Source organism: Ornithodoros turicata, chromosome 4 (genome assembly GCF_037126465.1).
Source record: "Ornithodoros turicata isolate Travis chromosome 4, ASM3712646v1, whole genome shotgun sequence".
NCBI classification, from domain to species: Eukaryota; Metazoa; Arthropoda; class Arachnida; order Ixodida; family Argasidae; genus Ornithodoros; species Ornithodoros turicata.
The window spans coordinates 46,391,249-46,409,875 of record NC_088204.1 but is presented as its reverse complement, the minus strand read 5'-3'; the positions used below and the strand labels follow the sequence as shown (position 1 = coordinate 46,409,875).

General features: G+C 44.2%; 1 protein-coding gene across 1 annotated transcript in view; it reads right to left on the bottom strand.

Moving 5' to 3' along the window:
• The window catches only part of LOC135392400 (scoloptoxin SSD14-like), a 511,073-nt gene that overhangs the window by 341,015 nt on the left and 151,431 nt on the right, over window positions 1-18,627 (bottom strand). Inside the window, exon 6 of the mRNA XM_064623115.1 lies at window positions 3,581-3,738. Coding sequence (XP_064479185.1) covers window positions 3,581-3,738 — 158 coding nt within the window. The remainder of the gene's footprint in view (window positions 1-3,580; window positions 3,739-18,627) is intronic.

Genomic DNA, 18,627 nt, shown 5'->3' with positions numbered 1-18,627 from the left:
TCACAGTTGAGGATCTACTATGTTGGCATCCATACGAGCTGTGCACCTTAAATAGCTGAGACATGCACCCCTCTACGATCATTCTTTGATTTTTGCACTGGGGAGTTGGTTCATGTTATGTGTTGCCTAGTCATTGATTTTTGCCACCCTAGTCTCAGGTTGAATCCACAGGGTATTTGACCTGAGTCTGCGATATGCGGCAAACCGAATAAGCAAGTGCAGGTATTTATAGTTCGTTTTTACTTCAGGTGTTGTGTATTTTTAATGCATATAAAGGTGCAACATGCTGACTTTCCCCATTGTTCTTAAGCTATACCTCATTAAGACAATTTCGTATTTATAATACATTTGTCATATTTGTAATAAAAGTTATTTCATGTAGACTTATATGCATCCCAAATGCACTAATCCTACACCCTCCAGGACAGGGTGTAAACCTAATGTGGAGTTAGCACTCCTTATAAGGGGTTAATTAAACACCCTGGAGGGTGCAACAGTACCTCCCAAGAGGGAGCAAGAGCAACACCACAGCAGCCCACCACAGGAGTGGAGTCACCACAGCACCCCAGTGGGAGCACCTGTAACGCCCATGTGGAGTTACCACTGCTTTTTATAGGGTGTTAGTTCAACACCCATATGGAGTCGCCATAGCGCCCTGTAGGGAGCAGCTGTAACAGCAGCTGTAACGTAGCAGCGTGTAGAGTTACCAGCACTCCTTCTAGGGGGCTAATTTAACGTCGTGGCAGGGCAAGAATAACACCCGGTATGGAGTCAGTTTTACGCCCATCGTAGTGGAGTAACGCGGGAGTTGTGTGCTGGAGTGCCCTTTACTCAGCTGGGGGGTCACTTTAACTCCGTCTTCGTGGGTGTTGTAGTAACTCTTTAAAGGAGTAAAATTTTGCATATGGAAGTTACGGACTTTTACTCCCGAAAAGGAGTTATTACGACTCCCCTTTTTTTTTCAGAGTGTAGTTGCACAGAGCCAAGCTTTATTAGATGCACTTGCATGAAAGGAAAGTTACATGTACGCGACTAGCACTGCCGCCAGAAAAACCACCGGGCACGTGAGAGTGCTTCCTTTAGTAGAGACGAACGCGATACGCCTCCCAACACATGTGGTCTCTCAAGAAGCAAAACAACACATGGCCTTCAAATTTCATGAGAGATATCACAGATATCACATTGAACTTGGACGTGCGGGCCAATCAGAGCACGCGCCACCGTTGCAGTGCGGATGTGACGACACCGGATATAGTAGGGCAACCCGCTGCTTAATCGTTTCGAGACCGGGCGCAAAAACTGCTAGCTGGCAAATTTGTGGCGCTCAGAAAGCGCCACACGAACATGCGAGATTGCTTCGCTGTGACCATGCGAACATGACTACTCGGGATCTGTCAAAAAAGGTTGACAAGAAATGACCACCCGAATTCGCCATTATACGTAACTAACTCGTGCAAAATAACTCACGCGCATCACGATGTCGTTGACACTGACTCGTGCGAACGAAAACTGTCGTAGCCCGTTTATCCAACTTGTCCATCACCGTTTTTCGGCGGTGCCCAAATACATCGTCGTGTATTTGACAACATGTATTACTATGTACTATGTTGTCAAACATAGTCAGAGCGCTTGCTTGTATGACGACACGGTCACACTGGTTATGCATACGTGTTTTGAAAACATATTTTGCCGGTGTATAAGCAGTGTTACGTATGATCATACATGTTTAGGGGATGTTTGTTATACACGTTCGTCATACACGTATGACGGGATGTTCGTGTATAATGTATAACAAGTGTGACTCCGACCTTAAGCATGGGTCACATTACTGCGTTTCATTGCGTGCGGACATGTGCGAACGTTATTTAGTTTAAAAAAAAGTGTGCGCTGCATGGACAACTACAGTATTCACAAACCCATTCCCTGCATCACCAGAACTGAAGACCACCCAGACGAAGAGGAATCGTCCGAATGTTCGTGTACGTTGACACACATACGTTCACGTTCATGACCTAAAGACGCGAGTTTTAGCAGATCGGAGAGTCTTAGCGATAACGATACGGATAACATGAGGTGTCAATCGCCTGATTCCTTTGAAGTGGCTTACATAACGTTGTTCATCTTTCAATTGACAGCTTCCTTTAAGTATCGTTTCCGTATGCATAGAGTGCTGTTAAAGCTCCTGAAAGTGAAATTGTGCTTCTTTGGCATCCGGAATGGAATCGTCGTTCTTCGTCTGTTGGTAATGTTATCACATTTTCACACGCGTTTGGCAGTGCGCCAAAGAGTACAGTCATTTTTGTTTTTAATTCTTTCCTCCCAAAAAACAAATGTGGACTGGAACCTCCTGCCATTTTGTTGTTTGTCTTGGTCTTGTTTTGTTTTGCTTTGCATCAATTCTGTCAATTTCCGTTCTGCCATTGTAAATAACCACACCCCTCTGTAGTGCCCAACATTGAGGGTATAAATAAATCATTCGTATTATTCGTAAGGAATACTTTTCCGTTGATGGGCGCAGTTTGATAAATAAATGAATCAATTATTGTCTATCCTAAAGACCCTTTCTCCTTTGCGTTCCGTATTTGTCTTCGTTTACTATTTAGAAGTATGTTCAGGCTTCTGTTGAACCAGCGAACGTTGGCTTAGACAGTTCGAATGAATTGATCGATTAATTCCAGTCACTTCAAGTTCACTAAATTTTTCTCTGTAGTCCTCAATTTGATAAGGAGAATCATTACAATGTTTCAAGTTCATTGTTAATAGTCTCACACCCCTGGCACAGGGGCACGTTTGAACTCCTTGCCATTAGAGGTCCTTCACAGCTTCAAAGGACACCATCGCGAAAGGAGTTCCTGCACGTGACAGATGGCAACAGCGAACTCCTTTTGGTGTTTCGTTTGAAAAATATAGCCAAAGATATCGTGCTAGATATTTCTACTAGAACCAGCCTACCCGTACGTAAACATAAACATAGGCACTGCTGTTTGCAGGCACCTTATTCAATAAAGTATTATTATAACAATACGACGTATGAATTGAAAATACGTACTGCAGCTGCAATGTCTGCACGCAGACTTCCGAGTACTGGGAAAATTGAAACACGGTCTAGCCTTCGTTCGAGAGTATTATCATTGTATCGCCCTTCGTTCGAGGCTACGCCTTTACAGATGAAAAGGAGATCGCGGATCTCAGCTTCCCAAAAGGACCGCTTCGTAAAAGGAAATTCTCCTTTGCCGTGTATCATGTCACGCAACGCCTTTCCGTTAGGTTTCCCTCTGTGTAAAGGAGTTCAAAAGTGCCCATGTGTCAGGGGTATCAAAGTTATAGAGGTTAATAATATTGCGACTGATAACCCCGTGCGGCTTTTCCATGATATTTAAATGAACTTGCTATCACTAAGTCCATTGGTGGTACACAACGGAAGAAAACCGTAGTGTCTGAAACGAGAACCAATTCTGATATGTTCTGGAGGTCACTCATATGGGTTCACTGATCATTTGAGTGAGGCAAGAGATGAATAAAATTCACAAAACTTTAACATGCAACACGTCCGTACGACACATGCAACACGTCCGTATACCTTTGCGCTTCATGTCATCCAGAAGTTTATTCCTCAGTGTACCCTTATAAAACGTGGAAGGCCCGTCCTTTCCTATGGCAGTCAGTGTTTCAGCCATCCGGTCCTGTACCATGGTATCACCTGCTTTGTAGAATACCCTTTTTTCACTTAAGTATTCCCTAGAATAAGAGAAAATAATTCTATCCAGAGCACTGTTGACGCAATTGCAAAATAAAACGAATCACACAGAGAAACATATCCACATAAGGGACACTCCGCAAGCAAATGTACTGATTCCAAGGTTGCGGGTTCGATCCCGTGCGAGGATGGCAGCAACTTGGTGGTAGGGTACAAGTTGCTTTGCCACGCCGTCCTCCGCAAGGGACGCTAAAAACTATGTGCCGTGGGCTGAGATTTAAAGGGACGGTCCCGTACAGCCGGGGCGATTCCGAAACTTAGCCAAAACTGCACGAGTAGGAGTACTCCACACATACAACCGTCAAACTTTCATTCAGAATAACCAAGTCGTTTTCGAGGAATTTGTCGAAACGTGCCGTAACAGCAGAAGACGAAACCTGCGCTTCACTCTCTTGCAACGTGACGCACGACATCGGTCCGCGGGTACGTCGCCATTGTCATGGCAATTGGAACCTGCAGAAGGACCTTAGGTTGAGTCATCTCCTTTACTCTCGAAATGGAGACACACATATTTCCGCAAGAGGAGAATGTAGTCCGTGCATTGACTCTGGGGTCTCCGATAATGTGGCGCATAATCGCATCCAATTATTATGCTCTATGAAAGAACGTGGCTCACGATACCCAATCATGAAATTCATTTACTTCTAGTGAGCGTCTTTACCATGAAACAGTGCCATTCAAAGAGTATATTCCGCGTGAGTCTCTCCTTCGTACTCGGAGAGCACTCACGTCACACGTCTCGCACGTGTAGCGAAGCTGCATTCCAGTCACTGGAGAGATGGCACTCCTAGCCAATGACGGGCCACCTTGACACAAGCAGCGGCGTGCGGAGAGAACCGGTTGTGGGAACGTCGCCGTGATCACGCAGAGCAATACAGCGCTGAAAACATAGTGCGCACATCACATGGAATATCGCAGCCTTTTTGGACCTTTTGATCTGACTACCTTGGGATTGACAAGTGTAAATATGTTTAGAATTGACCTAACTTCCCGATATTACAACAAAATCAGTGTACAGGCGTCCCGCATTTTGAATGGTTGATGGTGCGAGACGTCAAAATGGCGTGTGGATATTTTCGCCAGGGCATCGCAGGGCAGGGCATGAGCGCAAAAGAGTGCAGTGAATATTCGGTAGGTTTGCTAAAAATTTTCGCTAAACATCACTGTAAGAAACAGATCACACTGCATTAGAAAAAAGTGCACCTTGCATACCTGTTTATTGCCGCTTTAATGCGGTTTTTAAATAAACACGCACTCCTACGCCATCTCCATCGTCAGTGACCCTTCATTTTGAAACATGATGAGTGTGCAACGGGGAGTGCAATGGATGCGCGCGTAATATATTTTTGGTCGGATCTGTAGTGCGACCGCGCGCTCCGATGACCGGCAACTTGAGATTTGGGATTGTGAGTGGGGTTGTCCTGCGACTTTCCTGCGTCTCTGAGGTTGATGAACAACTGATAGTTGTTCTAAACCACCATGTGGGCCACTTCTTAGAATGTGCGTTTTTCGCCTGAGAACTGAAAGAAAATGTACGAGAGTTGCCGCGGTCCCCAGTCACTTCTGAAAGTCGTCTGCTCACGCCTGTGCTCCTAGCCGGTGCGCCTAGCACGCGCAAAAGCAGACGATTTCTGTATTCTATCATGGACTTTCCCGCAGCCGTTCTTATTGTTGCCAACACAGATCGCGGCATGCTCTGTAACGTTGGTCAATTTAATTCGGTTCGGTTATCTAATAATCGTGACGTGCTTTGTCGAGTAAATTTGCACTATTCCATTTTCAACAAAGGGCAATCGAACGGTACACTTTATGAGAGGGGCAGGGGGTACGAGACCGTCCTTTTAAGTGTATGTTAAAGAACCCTCAGGTGGTTAAAATTAATTCACAGAACGACCACTACGGCGTCGCTCATGATCCTAGTTGTCTCGCGACGTGAAAGCCACGAATTATTAATTAAGCTAAGTTTTCATACCGAGCCCATATAGCAGTGGCTCTCAACCTTTTGCTGCCTGTGCTGCCTGTACCCCTTTTGCCATTCATCAAACCGTTATGCACGCTGTATATTAACTGAAATGTTGTGTACGGAAAAATTCAAACAAAATTTTTTTTTATTGTCTCTTGATAAAAGTATCGGTTGTTGTGCGGTACCTTATATAGCTCTCCCAGTTGCGCGCGTATACCTCGAAGCCTTATTGACACACCGTCGAGGTCCGGAGCGCCTTGACACGCATGTCCTATGAGTGATAAGCTGCGCGGAGTGGTCTGAACAGAGGCGGATGTTACCTGATGTCATTTTCTCCATGACATCTACCCACGCCGCATAGGAATGGAACATGTATTTTTTTCTTTCCCTTCACGTATGGCGCCCCATATGTGCAATGTAGGTCACAGCGAACAGCACACAGATGTAGCATAAAAAACATACGAAGAGCCATCTTACAAGACTTCCTCTACAGAGTCTACACCACACCCTAGAGCAGGAAAGGCGGTGCAAAATGAGACATTTTTACATGACACCATGAAGTGTCCCTACGTACCCGCTTTCTTTTTCTTTTTTTTTTTTTAACTTGAGAACTGTCGTGATTTCTGTACGCGTTGATGAGAAAAAGAAATGCCATGCAAGCAGGATGTTAAGACTCGTCAAAAGCGAGCCACTAATATCTGTAGATCGCTTTCGTTCCATACGGCGCTTTGCAAGTCGATCATGCCAAACTCAGCATTTTCTTTCTTTTGTACAAGATGTACACTCATCGGGTGTGCTGAGTAGTATACGGTGGATGAGAAACTCGACCCTAGGTGCCTGGTTCGAACCCCTACAGCGTCTGGGCCGACTTCACTCCGAATTTTTTCCCGCGGTCGGCGGGCGACGCGTGGGCGGAGGGTTGTGCGTGCGCTTATCGGTGGGCGGAGGGCTGCGCGTGCGCTTACCATCGTGCATTTGTCAGCCTGGGCCGACTTCGTTCGCGAATTTTTTCATGCGCGCAGTGGATTGCGCGTGGGGCGAAGGTCTGCCCATGCGCTTACCGCTGGGCGGTGCGTGCGCGAGGGCTACCCGTGCGCTTATCGTCGCACATTTTTCCACGTGGGCCGACTTGGTTGACATTTTTTTTTCTGTGTGCGGCGGGTGCCGCGTGGGCGGAGGGCTGTGCGTGTGCTTACCCTCGACCATTTTTCTGCCTGGGTCGACTTCACTCACAATTTTTTTCGCTGCGACAGCTATGTGGTGGGTGCTTTACATGCTAGTATAGACATACAAAGGACAGCCATACACAAAAGTAGAGGTGGAAATATATTTATAAGTGAAAATGCCAATGGTGTAATGAAGGTCTGTGAAGTTTTATTATAACAAGTCTTAGTTGGGATCACTATTATTGCAACATTAATAATTTCCTCATTATCATGTTTCTTACTAAGTTGTTTAAGTAATTTCGAGCACAATTTCGAGCTAAGTTGCAGATGTTTTGTTCTAACATGACACAACTTTTAAGTAAGTAAGTGATTAAGAGAATAGCGCAAAAAGTAAATAATTCGAATCAACACAACACAATCAATAGCTGGCACTGATAGAGAGCCAAACCGGCGTATCCTCCGACACGCAAACAGTTACATACAGGGAAATAATAGCGAAACAATACTCTATCAAAACGGGAAACGGACGCGACTTTTAATCAAAGAAGGTATTATTAATCAATATAATAACAATCACAATTTCAAGTTTTATTATAAAAAGTCTCAGACGTGACCATTGTAATAGCAGGTTTTAATTACAATTACAAGTTGTAATAGATGTAACTAATTGTACACAACAGAGGCTCTGTAAGACCATGGGCGCGTAGAGGAAGGACACGAACACAAGAGGAATTAAATCTAGGACACCGCATTTTGTGAAAGAAGACAATCTTAATCAATACGATTACAATCAAAATTCTGTTATTACAAAAAGTCTGAGAAATGATCACCATTATTGCGACACTAACAATTTCCTCATTACCATGTTTCTTATTAAGCGCTGTAAGAAATTTCGAGCACAACATGGAATCTAAGTTGCACATGTTTTGTTCCAGCATGACACAACTTTTAATTAATCAGTTTCTTATTAAGTGAATAGCACAGACGTAAGGAAATAATGAGAAACAACACAACACGATCAACAGCTAGCACTAATAGAGATCCAAACCCGCACATCCTCCAACACACACACAACAGATACATGCAGGAAAAATAATTGCGAAGCAATCCACAAAAACGAGAAACATTACAAATTTAGTACCGTGACTAGCACAGACTTAAGGCTGAAGAACAGAGGAACCACGGAGTAAGGGGACCGAACACTAGCGCGCCGCCGTTGAGAAAGCGTGGTCCCGATTCCTCGAGTCTAAATTGTGGCCGCGACGCGGCGCTCGCGCTCCGTCAGGTACTTGCTCCTCTGAAATGACGTTCCTGTAATGCTCTGTTTCAGACGTACTAGTGTGTCCAGCGCAAGCAGGAAAAAAATATTTCGATAAATAAACACGATTGTCGTGTATCAAGGGACGATCTCTCTCTGAATTTTTCGTCTACAGTTTTTGTTGGTGCAAAGCGAGAGGTTTTATTTTACAATGTATCGAAGCCGCCGTGAAGGGGGATCCGGGTTGGCTTGATGGCTTGAATGTCTCAATAAGCGAAGTGTTCTTGCAGTTAAGAAGCTGTCAAGAATCGCGAAAGCACGTTTTGTTCTGTTTAGGATAAAAAAGACACCCGAAAAAGCACAAAGGTTGTTGTTTGCCATCGTACAGGATAGTAAGGATTTCAGTTCCATCACCGGCAACGCACGACTGCGAGATCTACATTGATGAATGGTGTGTATTGATTATTATTACTTCCCACGAACACCTCACAGCGTAAGGAAATGATGTAATTGAGCTGGTTAATCCCCATTTGCATTCCAGCTGTTGCACGAAAGCGTTGTCGCGCGTTTCTACCAGCCGCTCCGTGTGCACAACACTTTGGGGAACGAATTACAGAGTGGATCTCGACTTTCTTTTGTGTTCCCAAAACTGTAGCATAGCCATTCACATGCATGACGAGAAATAAACTAAGTGTCACTAAAACGTCGCCATTAAGCTAACTTGCATTCATTCAGGATAATATCCCCAGAACCTATGGAACCCCACCGTGTCCGTCCAACAGAGCGTCCCGCCACTCCTTGCACTCACATGCACAAAGCTTTCTTAATTGCTTCACACGTACGCAGCTTTTCTCAGTCCCAGCTTATGCAGCGACCCACATAGCGTGCGATTCCGAAAAGATCGCGTCCGGCGACTTTACAGAGCTTCAAACATACCCTTCCCTCCACGCCATTCAAATGTGGCTTTTCAGCACGACCTTTGCTTCCTTTGTGGTAGCTCCCACCTATGACACGATGAAAACGAGGCAATAGAAACTGCAAAAAAGGGATTGTAGCTGATCAGAAAATATTTACTCATTACTGCAGAGACCGTTGTTCATGTTTATTAAACAAACGCTCGTTTTGAACGCTTTTCAGTGGAGTATTCGAGCACAAACTGCGCATTGCCGGGCAGGAGATTTCGCGGACCTAGTACCGGAGGGAACGCGAGCGCCGCGCCGCGGCCAACATTTGACTCGTGGAATTTGGACGTCATTCTCTAGCCGAGTTCGGTGTCCTTACTCCTCCTCCGTGAGAGGAACACAAACAATAGCCAATGCTAATAGAGAACACACAACTATATCGGAGCGAGCCGATTTCTCTAAGCGGCGCATTCTCCAACACGTAAACAACAGAGGAAAATAATTTATCATTTGGAACACTATAAAATCATAATCGTGATCTAATCTAATCGAACACTATGCAATTTTCATTCCAACAGACACTCGAAACCTACATTGATGAAGGTATACAACACACAGATAATAGACATGGTACAACCAAGCCAGCTATCTTTCGCTTTTCCCTCAAAGCGGAGAGATATTCTCTCCCTATATATACCGAGTGTTTCAGTTAAATCCCCGGGCTAAATAATTCGCGAACGGGTGCACCAATTCGACGAACCTTCCTTGTTATAAGTATCTGTCCGATACCAGCTACAAGCTGCGCACAGTGTGAATGAGTGGCAGGTGCTCATTATTTAAATAAAAATATAAATGAGTTTCGTAAAAAAAACTTCTAAACCAGGGCGCTGTCGACATTAAAATGGATACTACCCCTTTTGGGACCTTCAGTGGACACCTTTTAGAGGAAAATCTGCCACCGAAGCGGGTCGTTTGTGGCTGTAATTAATTGGTTTCGGTTTACAAGTTTTGTCGGGGCTGGTCGCGGTGAAGCGCAAAAGGACGTAATTCATTGGTGTATGGGCATAATTCATTGATGGATAAGGGAATGGAAGAGCGTCCTTTTGCGCTTCACTGCGACCAGCCGCGACAAAAATATGTAAACCGAAACCAATTAATTACTGCAACAAATGACCCGCTTCGGTGGCAGATTTTTCTCTAAAAGGTGTCCACTGAAGGTCCCAAAAGGGGTAGTACCCATTTTAATGCCGATAGCGCCCTGCTTTAGAAGTTATATTTTTACGAAACCCATTTGAATTTTTATTTAACAAGAGCAGCATTAGTGGACACCCCCTCTGAAACCCGGCTTGACCTGATAGCAGAGGACTACGCAAGGAAGCTAAGTTTACAGGGTGGTGTGTGAGTACGTGAGGAGGAACAGATTTGGGCAGGGAGAGGAGGGCATATCTGAGGCGAACAATTCCTTTTTCGTACCCCGACCTGATAACAACACCGATAGCACGCCCGGGAGCATTCGCTTAAGATAAAGAATAAGACGTGATGGTATAACTGTGGGAACGAGCATGCGACTTTCCAGATATCGGCAGATTGCCGGATGAAATTGGCAGGTTGGCGTCTGTGATAGCCTTCTGGACGACAAATTGACTAAGTGCGAGTTCTAAGGGTGCAGCAAGGACAGCAGCTACGGTCCGTAGACGATACACAGACTACGTAATTTTATGATGATACCGTCAGTACAAAGTTGGTATCAAGAGTTATTACGAGCTAAAATAGAGGAAACTGACAAATTTGCGCCAGTGAGTGCCACTTGGGCGACGATTTGGCAAAATGTCAGAGGTATATATATTGGGCTGGTTGGTGTAAATCCACAAGCGGTCAAAGAACAAACACGAAACAACAACAGAGCGACTTGTGTGTGATCTTGTCTCCTGTTTGTTTTTTGGTCGCTTGAAAATGAATGATTTGACAAAACGCTACTTCGCAGGCTCCAGCAAGAGAAACACTTATGGGCCGCGGACTCATAGCTATTAAGCATGGTTATACAGACTACGTAATTAAATGATTACATCTTCGATATCACGTTGATATCCAGAGTTATTACTAATGACTATGGACAATTTGGTGTCTGCGAGTGCTGTGGCGATGCGAGTGGTGGCGTCTGCGAGTGGCAATGATTTGATCAAACGCGAACTAGATACCAGAATCGAAACCGTGTATATTCCCAAATCCCAGCAGTGGGTAGGAATACAGAAGGTCACCGACACACGAGGCGGTGAAGAAGTAGAGAACACTGAGTGAATTTTATTTTATTGTATTTACAATACTGTTTACCCATACTTGTAGGTATAGTCGCTGGTGGATAGGTCACACGGCAATTTACAACAACACAAGAACAGACAATTACAACAGATGTTGCAGTTTCTAACTAAAAGGGCCATGTAGATTTTGCCTTCCGCGGGTAGGAAAATTTGATTGGCTGAAGTGTGGGGAAGGAAAATCAGTGATGAAACCAAAATAACATGAAAATGAGCTTTTTTCGGGGGTTCATATTGAAACGCGTTCGGTGGTGTGTTATCGCATCTCTGAATCATAATGCACGTCTGCCGCTCCCCGCCTGGAAAGGAAACAGTTCCGTAACGTGATCCAGCGGGTGAAAGTATTTATACCGGGGCGACATTCGTTCCTTACAACTACCCAAGCAGCACAATGTACTGAAAGTCGAGTGCAATGGGGGTGGCCGGTATGTGTCTTATCAATGTTCTCTAGTTTCACGGGTCTGTTCAAGGTCTTCCACCTACCCGTCCACCCCTATTGCACTCGACTTTCAGTACATTGTGCTGCTTGGGTATACTAATGTAGGGCGCATCGGATGCACCGTACGGATCCTGTTGTATTGTTTTTTTATTGCGTGTTAGCGCCGCGAAGGAACTGCGGCTATGAGCGCCGTACAGACGTCGACAGACGTCTGTTGTATTCAGTAGTATAGTTATGCATGGAAAGTGTAAGGTGCTCCAAAAATAAATTGCATAGCGATCAGCGAGTTTAGATCAGCGTGAAACTAAACAACAATAACGCGGTTTGATGGTGCGACCCGTTTGTTCAATCCCAGCCTATACCTTTCAACTCGATCTCCAATGTTTATTGTAGATTTTCAATAACCAGTTGTATGGATCCATGGTATGAAGACTGGCATGGGATTGAGTATAGCCTGTATAGGGGAGTAGAAACTGGAACAGGGTAGAATATCGCCGGTGGCGATTAGACACCCCAACATCAAAAATACAGTTGTTCATAAGCAGATTTGGAGATAACGCTAAACAAGTGCTACGCGCCCTCGAGTACATTATTTATTTCTCGCTTAAGATGAAGCAATGCTTAGATCAGGGCAATCAGGGCTCTCACACACGCGGGCCGCATGTGCATGGCTTGCAGTCAGCTATTCTGTGCCCCGAGGGCTCTTGACCACTAAATAGAATAAAGCTGCCCCCCCCCCCCCCACACACACACACCAATAATGAAGAATTCGGAATGAAACCAGGTTTCCAGGTATTGTTTTCCCCCTTGCTCGATGTAGTGCTGCTCCTGTCGACGTTTGGAAGTGCATTCATATTCGAGCAGTTCTTATGACTCATGAACCTCAACAAGTAGTTATAGCGATCTGGTCTGAACGTGCATTTTGATCAACTACACTGTAAGTAATATGATAATTGAGAAGTAATAGTGGAGACAAGTGCAGAGAATGATTTCTTAATTATTTAGTTTATGGGCTTGCAGCATAGCAGCAGCCTCTCCGGATATCATGCGCGAAAAACTATATACGGAGCACAGAGGGGCGCAGAGAAAAAGAGGGGGGGAAATAGATGGAGTAGTTATGTACGAGGGTCATTGTGTGAAAATTTTTATTTATTTCTCTTTCCCTGATTTTTTTTTTTTTGTTTTTCACGTTGAAAATGCAAGCAAAATCAACAATACAGTGTGTAAACCGACAATTTCAGGGCTCCTGAACGTTGGGATAATCGTTCGTGAAGAACTATGTACGAAGAACTTGAAACGCCTTTCAAATTTTCAATGTCTCATTTGGAAAAGAAGCTCATTTGTTTCTGTTGGTGTGTCAAGTGAAGTTTTTCATTGACGAATTGTATATGCGAATGCCTAATAACTATACCGCTCAGCTGTTCACGCTAAGGCACTTTGCTATAATTGCGGTCCTTTCCTAGGGTCATTACCCCCACCCCCAGGGAGGTGTACACTCCCCCTGAATTTTTCCAACCACCCGCCTGTAATTCATGAGATTTCCCGATACAGCATTGCCACCAATGCATATACCCATAGATATGTATCCATATAGATATACCACCCTATGGTTTGCTCCACTCGAAATCACGCAGACATCTTATCACTCCGGGTACCGCATCTTCCCAAGCAGCAAAATGCACTGAAAGTCGAGTGCAATAGGGGTGGACGGGTACATGAAAGGCCTTGAACAGATTCATGAAACTAGAGAACATTGATAAGACACATACCGTCCACCCCTAATGCACTCGACTTCCAGTACATTGTGCTGCTTGGGTTGGCTTCTATGCGCATTGATGATAGTGCCAGCCGCAACAACAATGACAAAGAAGAAATTGTCGTTCCTCTTCGCTGCTGATACGAGTTGCGCAACGGACTAAAAGCTGATACCTTCCGTTTGAATTCAGCATGAGAGATCCGCGACGATATGACAAGGAAAAAAACTTGCCAAGATACGAGGCACAAAAGTGAACTTGCACGGCAATCCGAACATTTACACGGCAACAAACACCTACGAGCACTGGTGCTAAAGTCTGAGGAAAAGACATCATAGACGAAAATACATATCTGTTACGAAGCCGTTTGAATTTCCCTGTTCATGGTAATCAACCAATTTTTCTCGAAGTGCAGCACGCATAAAGAAGTCCATGATTCACTTACACGTCGACCTGCAAGAAATGACCCACAGTCTCCTTCCGAAACATTGCATTACTTGCCAACTTCTTTGAGAAAAGTAAAAAGTAACCTTTCAGCAACCCCGACGATGGCAGGGGCAACCAGGGAATACACCACAAAGAGTCACTGGCGTATTCTGCATAGCGAAGCCATTATCAACGACTTATACTAGGCCCTTGTACTGGGATTTTAACAGTGGTAACCGCAAAATTTGGAAAAAGCACCGGCAGAGCCCTCTAAAACGGGCAAAACCCTTTGTGTCATGGTGCCAAAGGCATATTCGAGACGGCTTATGCTATTGCCCTTCCCACTGGGGTTGTAACGGAGGCGACCGCAAAATCCGTAAAAGACCGCAGCAGAGCCCTTTAGAACGGACGAAACCTCTTTAATCATGGTTCCAAACAGATATTATCAGCGGCTTATGATGCTCTTCTACAGGGATTGCAACAGAAGCGACCACAAAATTCGGAAAAGGTAGCAGCAGAAACGTACGAAACCCCTTGTACACTGTAAACTGGAAAACACCCTTATGGGTGTAAATGGCTTGTCCTATAACTGACACCTATTTTTACACCGTATATGGTCTGGAACACCCTTTTTAGAGGGTGTATTCCGTGTAAATAACCCCTGCAAAGGGCGCTTTTCTTTGAAAATGCCCTCTTTTGCACCCTTTAAACACCCTTTTAGGAGGGTGTAAGATCGTTAAACACCCTCCTAAAAAGGTGTATAAAGGGTGCAAAAGACGGCATTTTCAAGGAAAAGCACCCTTTCAAAGGGCGTTTTACACGGGATACACCCTCTAAAAAGGGTGTTCCAGACCATACGGTATAAAAAGAGGAGTCAATTATAGGACAAGCGATTTACACCCATAAGGGTGTTTTTCAGTTTACAGTGTATCATGGTACCAAAAGCATATGCATGACGGCTTGTGCTATGCCTTTCTACCGGAATTGCGCAAGAGGGGACCGCAAAATTTGGATACGGCGGCAGCAAGGCCTTTTAAAACGGGCGACACTCCCTGTATCATCGAGTGAAAGAAAGAAAGTTATCAGTGGCTTGTGTGGCTGCTGGAGTTATTACACAGGCGATCGCCAAATTCGGAAAACGTGGCAGCAGAGCCCTCTTAAACGAGCAAAACCCCTTGTGTCATGCTGCCAAAGACCTATTATCAACAACTAATACTATGTCATTCCACCGAGATCATAACACAGGCGACCGCAAATATCGGAAAAGGATGCAGCATAGCCCTTCAAAACTTGTGACACCCCTTGTATCATACTGCCGATGACATGTCATCAATGGCTTGTGCTATGCCCTTCTACTGGGATCGTAACAGAGTCTACCACAAAATACGGAAAACGCGGCAGCAGAGCCCTTTAAAACGGTCGATACCCCTTGTATCATAGTTCCAAAGTCATATAAGTATACGTAACGTCTTGCGTATATCTAACGGATGCGGCCGCAAACTCCATAAAAGGTTGCAGCAGAGCCCTTTAAAACGGAAAAAAAACCCTTTAATCATGGTGACAGACATTTTACACACAAATAAAGACGTGACGGCTTATGTTATGCCCCTCTCCTGTAATTGCATCGGAAACTACCGCAAAATTTGGAAAAGGCGGCAGCAGGTCCCTTTACAATCACTTAAATGATATGTATCATGGTGCCAAAAAGGTACTATGAACGGCTTGTACTGGGATTGTAACAGAGGCTACCGCAACGTTCGGCAGCAGATCGAGCCCGTTAAAACGTGCGAAGCCCCTTCGGGGCTTAATATCACTTGATATAAAAATAATATTAAAGATGTCCTACGCTAATTTTGTAGTATGTATATGTGAAAGTAAGATCACGGTGTTTGAACCCCATATGTTGTTCCCCTGTTGCACCCTGAGAGGTCGCGTTTGACAAAATCGTTTCCAAAACGGCACTCGAAATGGCCAAGTGGCCAATTTCGACAACTTCCGGGCTTAATATCACTTGATATAAAAATAATATTAAAGATGTCCTACGCTAATTTTGTAGTATGTATATGTGAAAGTAAGATCACGGTGTTTGAACCCCATATGTTGTTCCCCTGTTGCACCCTGAGAGGTCGCGTTTGACAAAATCGTTTCCAAAACGGCACTCGAAATGGCCAAGTGGCCAATTTCGTCAACTTCGAGGCTTAATACCACTTGATATAAAAATAATATCAAAGATGTCCTACGCTAATTTTGTAGTATGTATATGTGAAAATAAGATCACGGTGTTTGAATCCCGTACGTTGTTCCCCAGTTGCGCCCTGAGAGGTCGCGTTTGACAAAATCGTTTCCAAAACGGCACTCGAAATGGCCAAGTGGCCAATTTCGTCAACTTCGAGGCTTAATACCACTTGATATAAAAATAATATCAAAGATGTCCTACGCTAATTTTGTAGTATGTATATGTGAAAGTAAGATCACGGTGTTTGAATCCCGTACGTTGTTCCCCAGTTGCGCCCTGAGAGGTCGCGTTTGACAAAATCGTTTCCAAAACGGCACTCGAAATGGCCAAGTGGCCAATTTCGTCAACTTCGAGGCTTAATACCACTTGATATAAAAATAATATCAAAGATGTCCTACGCTAATTTTATAGTATGTATATGTGAAAGTAAGATCACGGTGTTTGAACCCCGTACGTTGTTCCCCTGTTGCACCCTGAGAGGTCGCGTTTGACAAAATCGTTGCAAAACAGCACTCGAAATGGCCAAGTGGCCAATTTCGTCAACTTCGGGGCTTAATACCACTTGATATAAAAATAATATCAAAGATGTCCTACGCTAATTTTGTAGTATGTATATGTGAAAATAAGATCACGGTGTTTGAACCCCATATGTTGTTCCCCTGTTGCACCCTGAGAGGTCGCGTTTGACAAAATCGTTTCCAAAACGGCACTCGAAATGGCCAAGTGGCCAATTTCGACAACTTCCGGGCTTAATATCACTTGATATAAAAATAATATTAAAGATGTCCTACGCTAATTTTGTAGTATGTATATGTGAAAGTAAGATCACGGTGTTTGAACCCCATATGTTGTTCCCCTGTTGCACCCTGAGAGGTCGCGTTTGACAAAATCGTTTCCAAAACGGCACTCGAAATGGCCAAGTGGCCAATTTCGTCAACTTCGAGGCTTAATACCACTTGATATAAAAATAATATCAAAGATGTCCTACGCTAATTTTGTAGTATGTATATGTGAAAATAAGATCACGGTGTTTGAATCCCGTACGTTGTTCCCCAGTTGCGCCCTGAGAGGTCGCGTTTGACAAAATCGTTTCCAAAACGGCACTCGAAATGGCCAAGTGGCCAATTTCGTCAACTTCGAGGCTTAATACCACTTGATATAAAAATAATATCAAAGATGTCCTACGCTAATTTTGTAGTATGTATATGTGAAAATAAGATCACGGTGTTTGAATCCCGTACGTTGTTCCCCAGTTGCGCCCTGAGAGGTCGCGTTTGACAAAATCGTTTCCAAAACGGCACTCGAAATGGCCAAGTGGCCAATTTCGTCAACTTCGAGGCTTAATACCACTTGATATAAAAATAATATCAAAGATGTCCTACGCTAATTTTATAGTATGTATATGTGAAAGTAAGATCACGGTGTTTGAACCCCGTACGTTGTTCCCCTGTTGCACCCTGAGAGGTCGCGTTTGACAAAATCGTTGCAAAACAGCACTCGAAATGGCCAAGTGGCCAATTTCGTCAACTTCGGGGCTTAATATCACTTGATATAAAAATAATAATAAAGATGTCCTACGCTAATTTTGTAGTATGTATATGTGAAAATAAGATCACGGTGTTTGAACCCCATATGTTGTTCCCCAGTTGCGCCCTGAGAGGTCGCGTTTGACAAAATCGTTTCCAAAACGGCACTCGAAATGGCCAAGTGGCCAATTTCGACAACTTCCGGGCTTAATACCACTTGATATAAAAATAATATCAAAGATGTCCTACGCTAATTTTGTAGTATGTACATGTGAAAGTAAGATCACGGTGTTTGAACCCCATACGTTATTCCCCTGTTGCACCCTGAGAGGTTGCGTTTGACAAAATCGTTGCAAAACAGCACTCGAAATGGCCAAGTGGCCAATTTCGTCAACTTCGGGGCTTAATATCACTTGATATAAAAATAATAATAAAGATGTCCTACGCTAATTTTGTAGTATGTATATGTGAAAGTAAGATCACGGTGTTTGAACCCCATATGTTGTTCCCCTGTTGCACCCTGAGAGGTCGCGTTTGACAAAATCGTTTCCAAAACGGCACTCGAAATGGCCAAGTGGCCAATTTCGTCAACTTCGGGGCTTAAAGGTCAGCTCCGGAGGAAACTTACTGCCACGGATTACAACAAAAACTCGCAGGCACAAAGGTTGATGCCTACTGAATGTACTTCCAAAATAGTTTCGGCGTATACCCTGTATTTACTGCGAAATCTGTTTTTTGGTTTGCCGTCCGATCGTCCGCTTGAACAGCTGACGTCACGCTCAGCTTTCGCTTTGGCTCCTCTTGGCTTGTTTGCTGGCTCGCAGTTTCGCAATCGCCAGCAATCACAACTCGTCAGGCTGAAAGCGAAATCGAGAGTCGTGTACG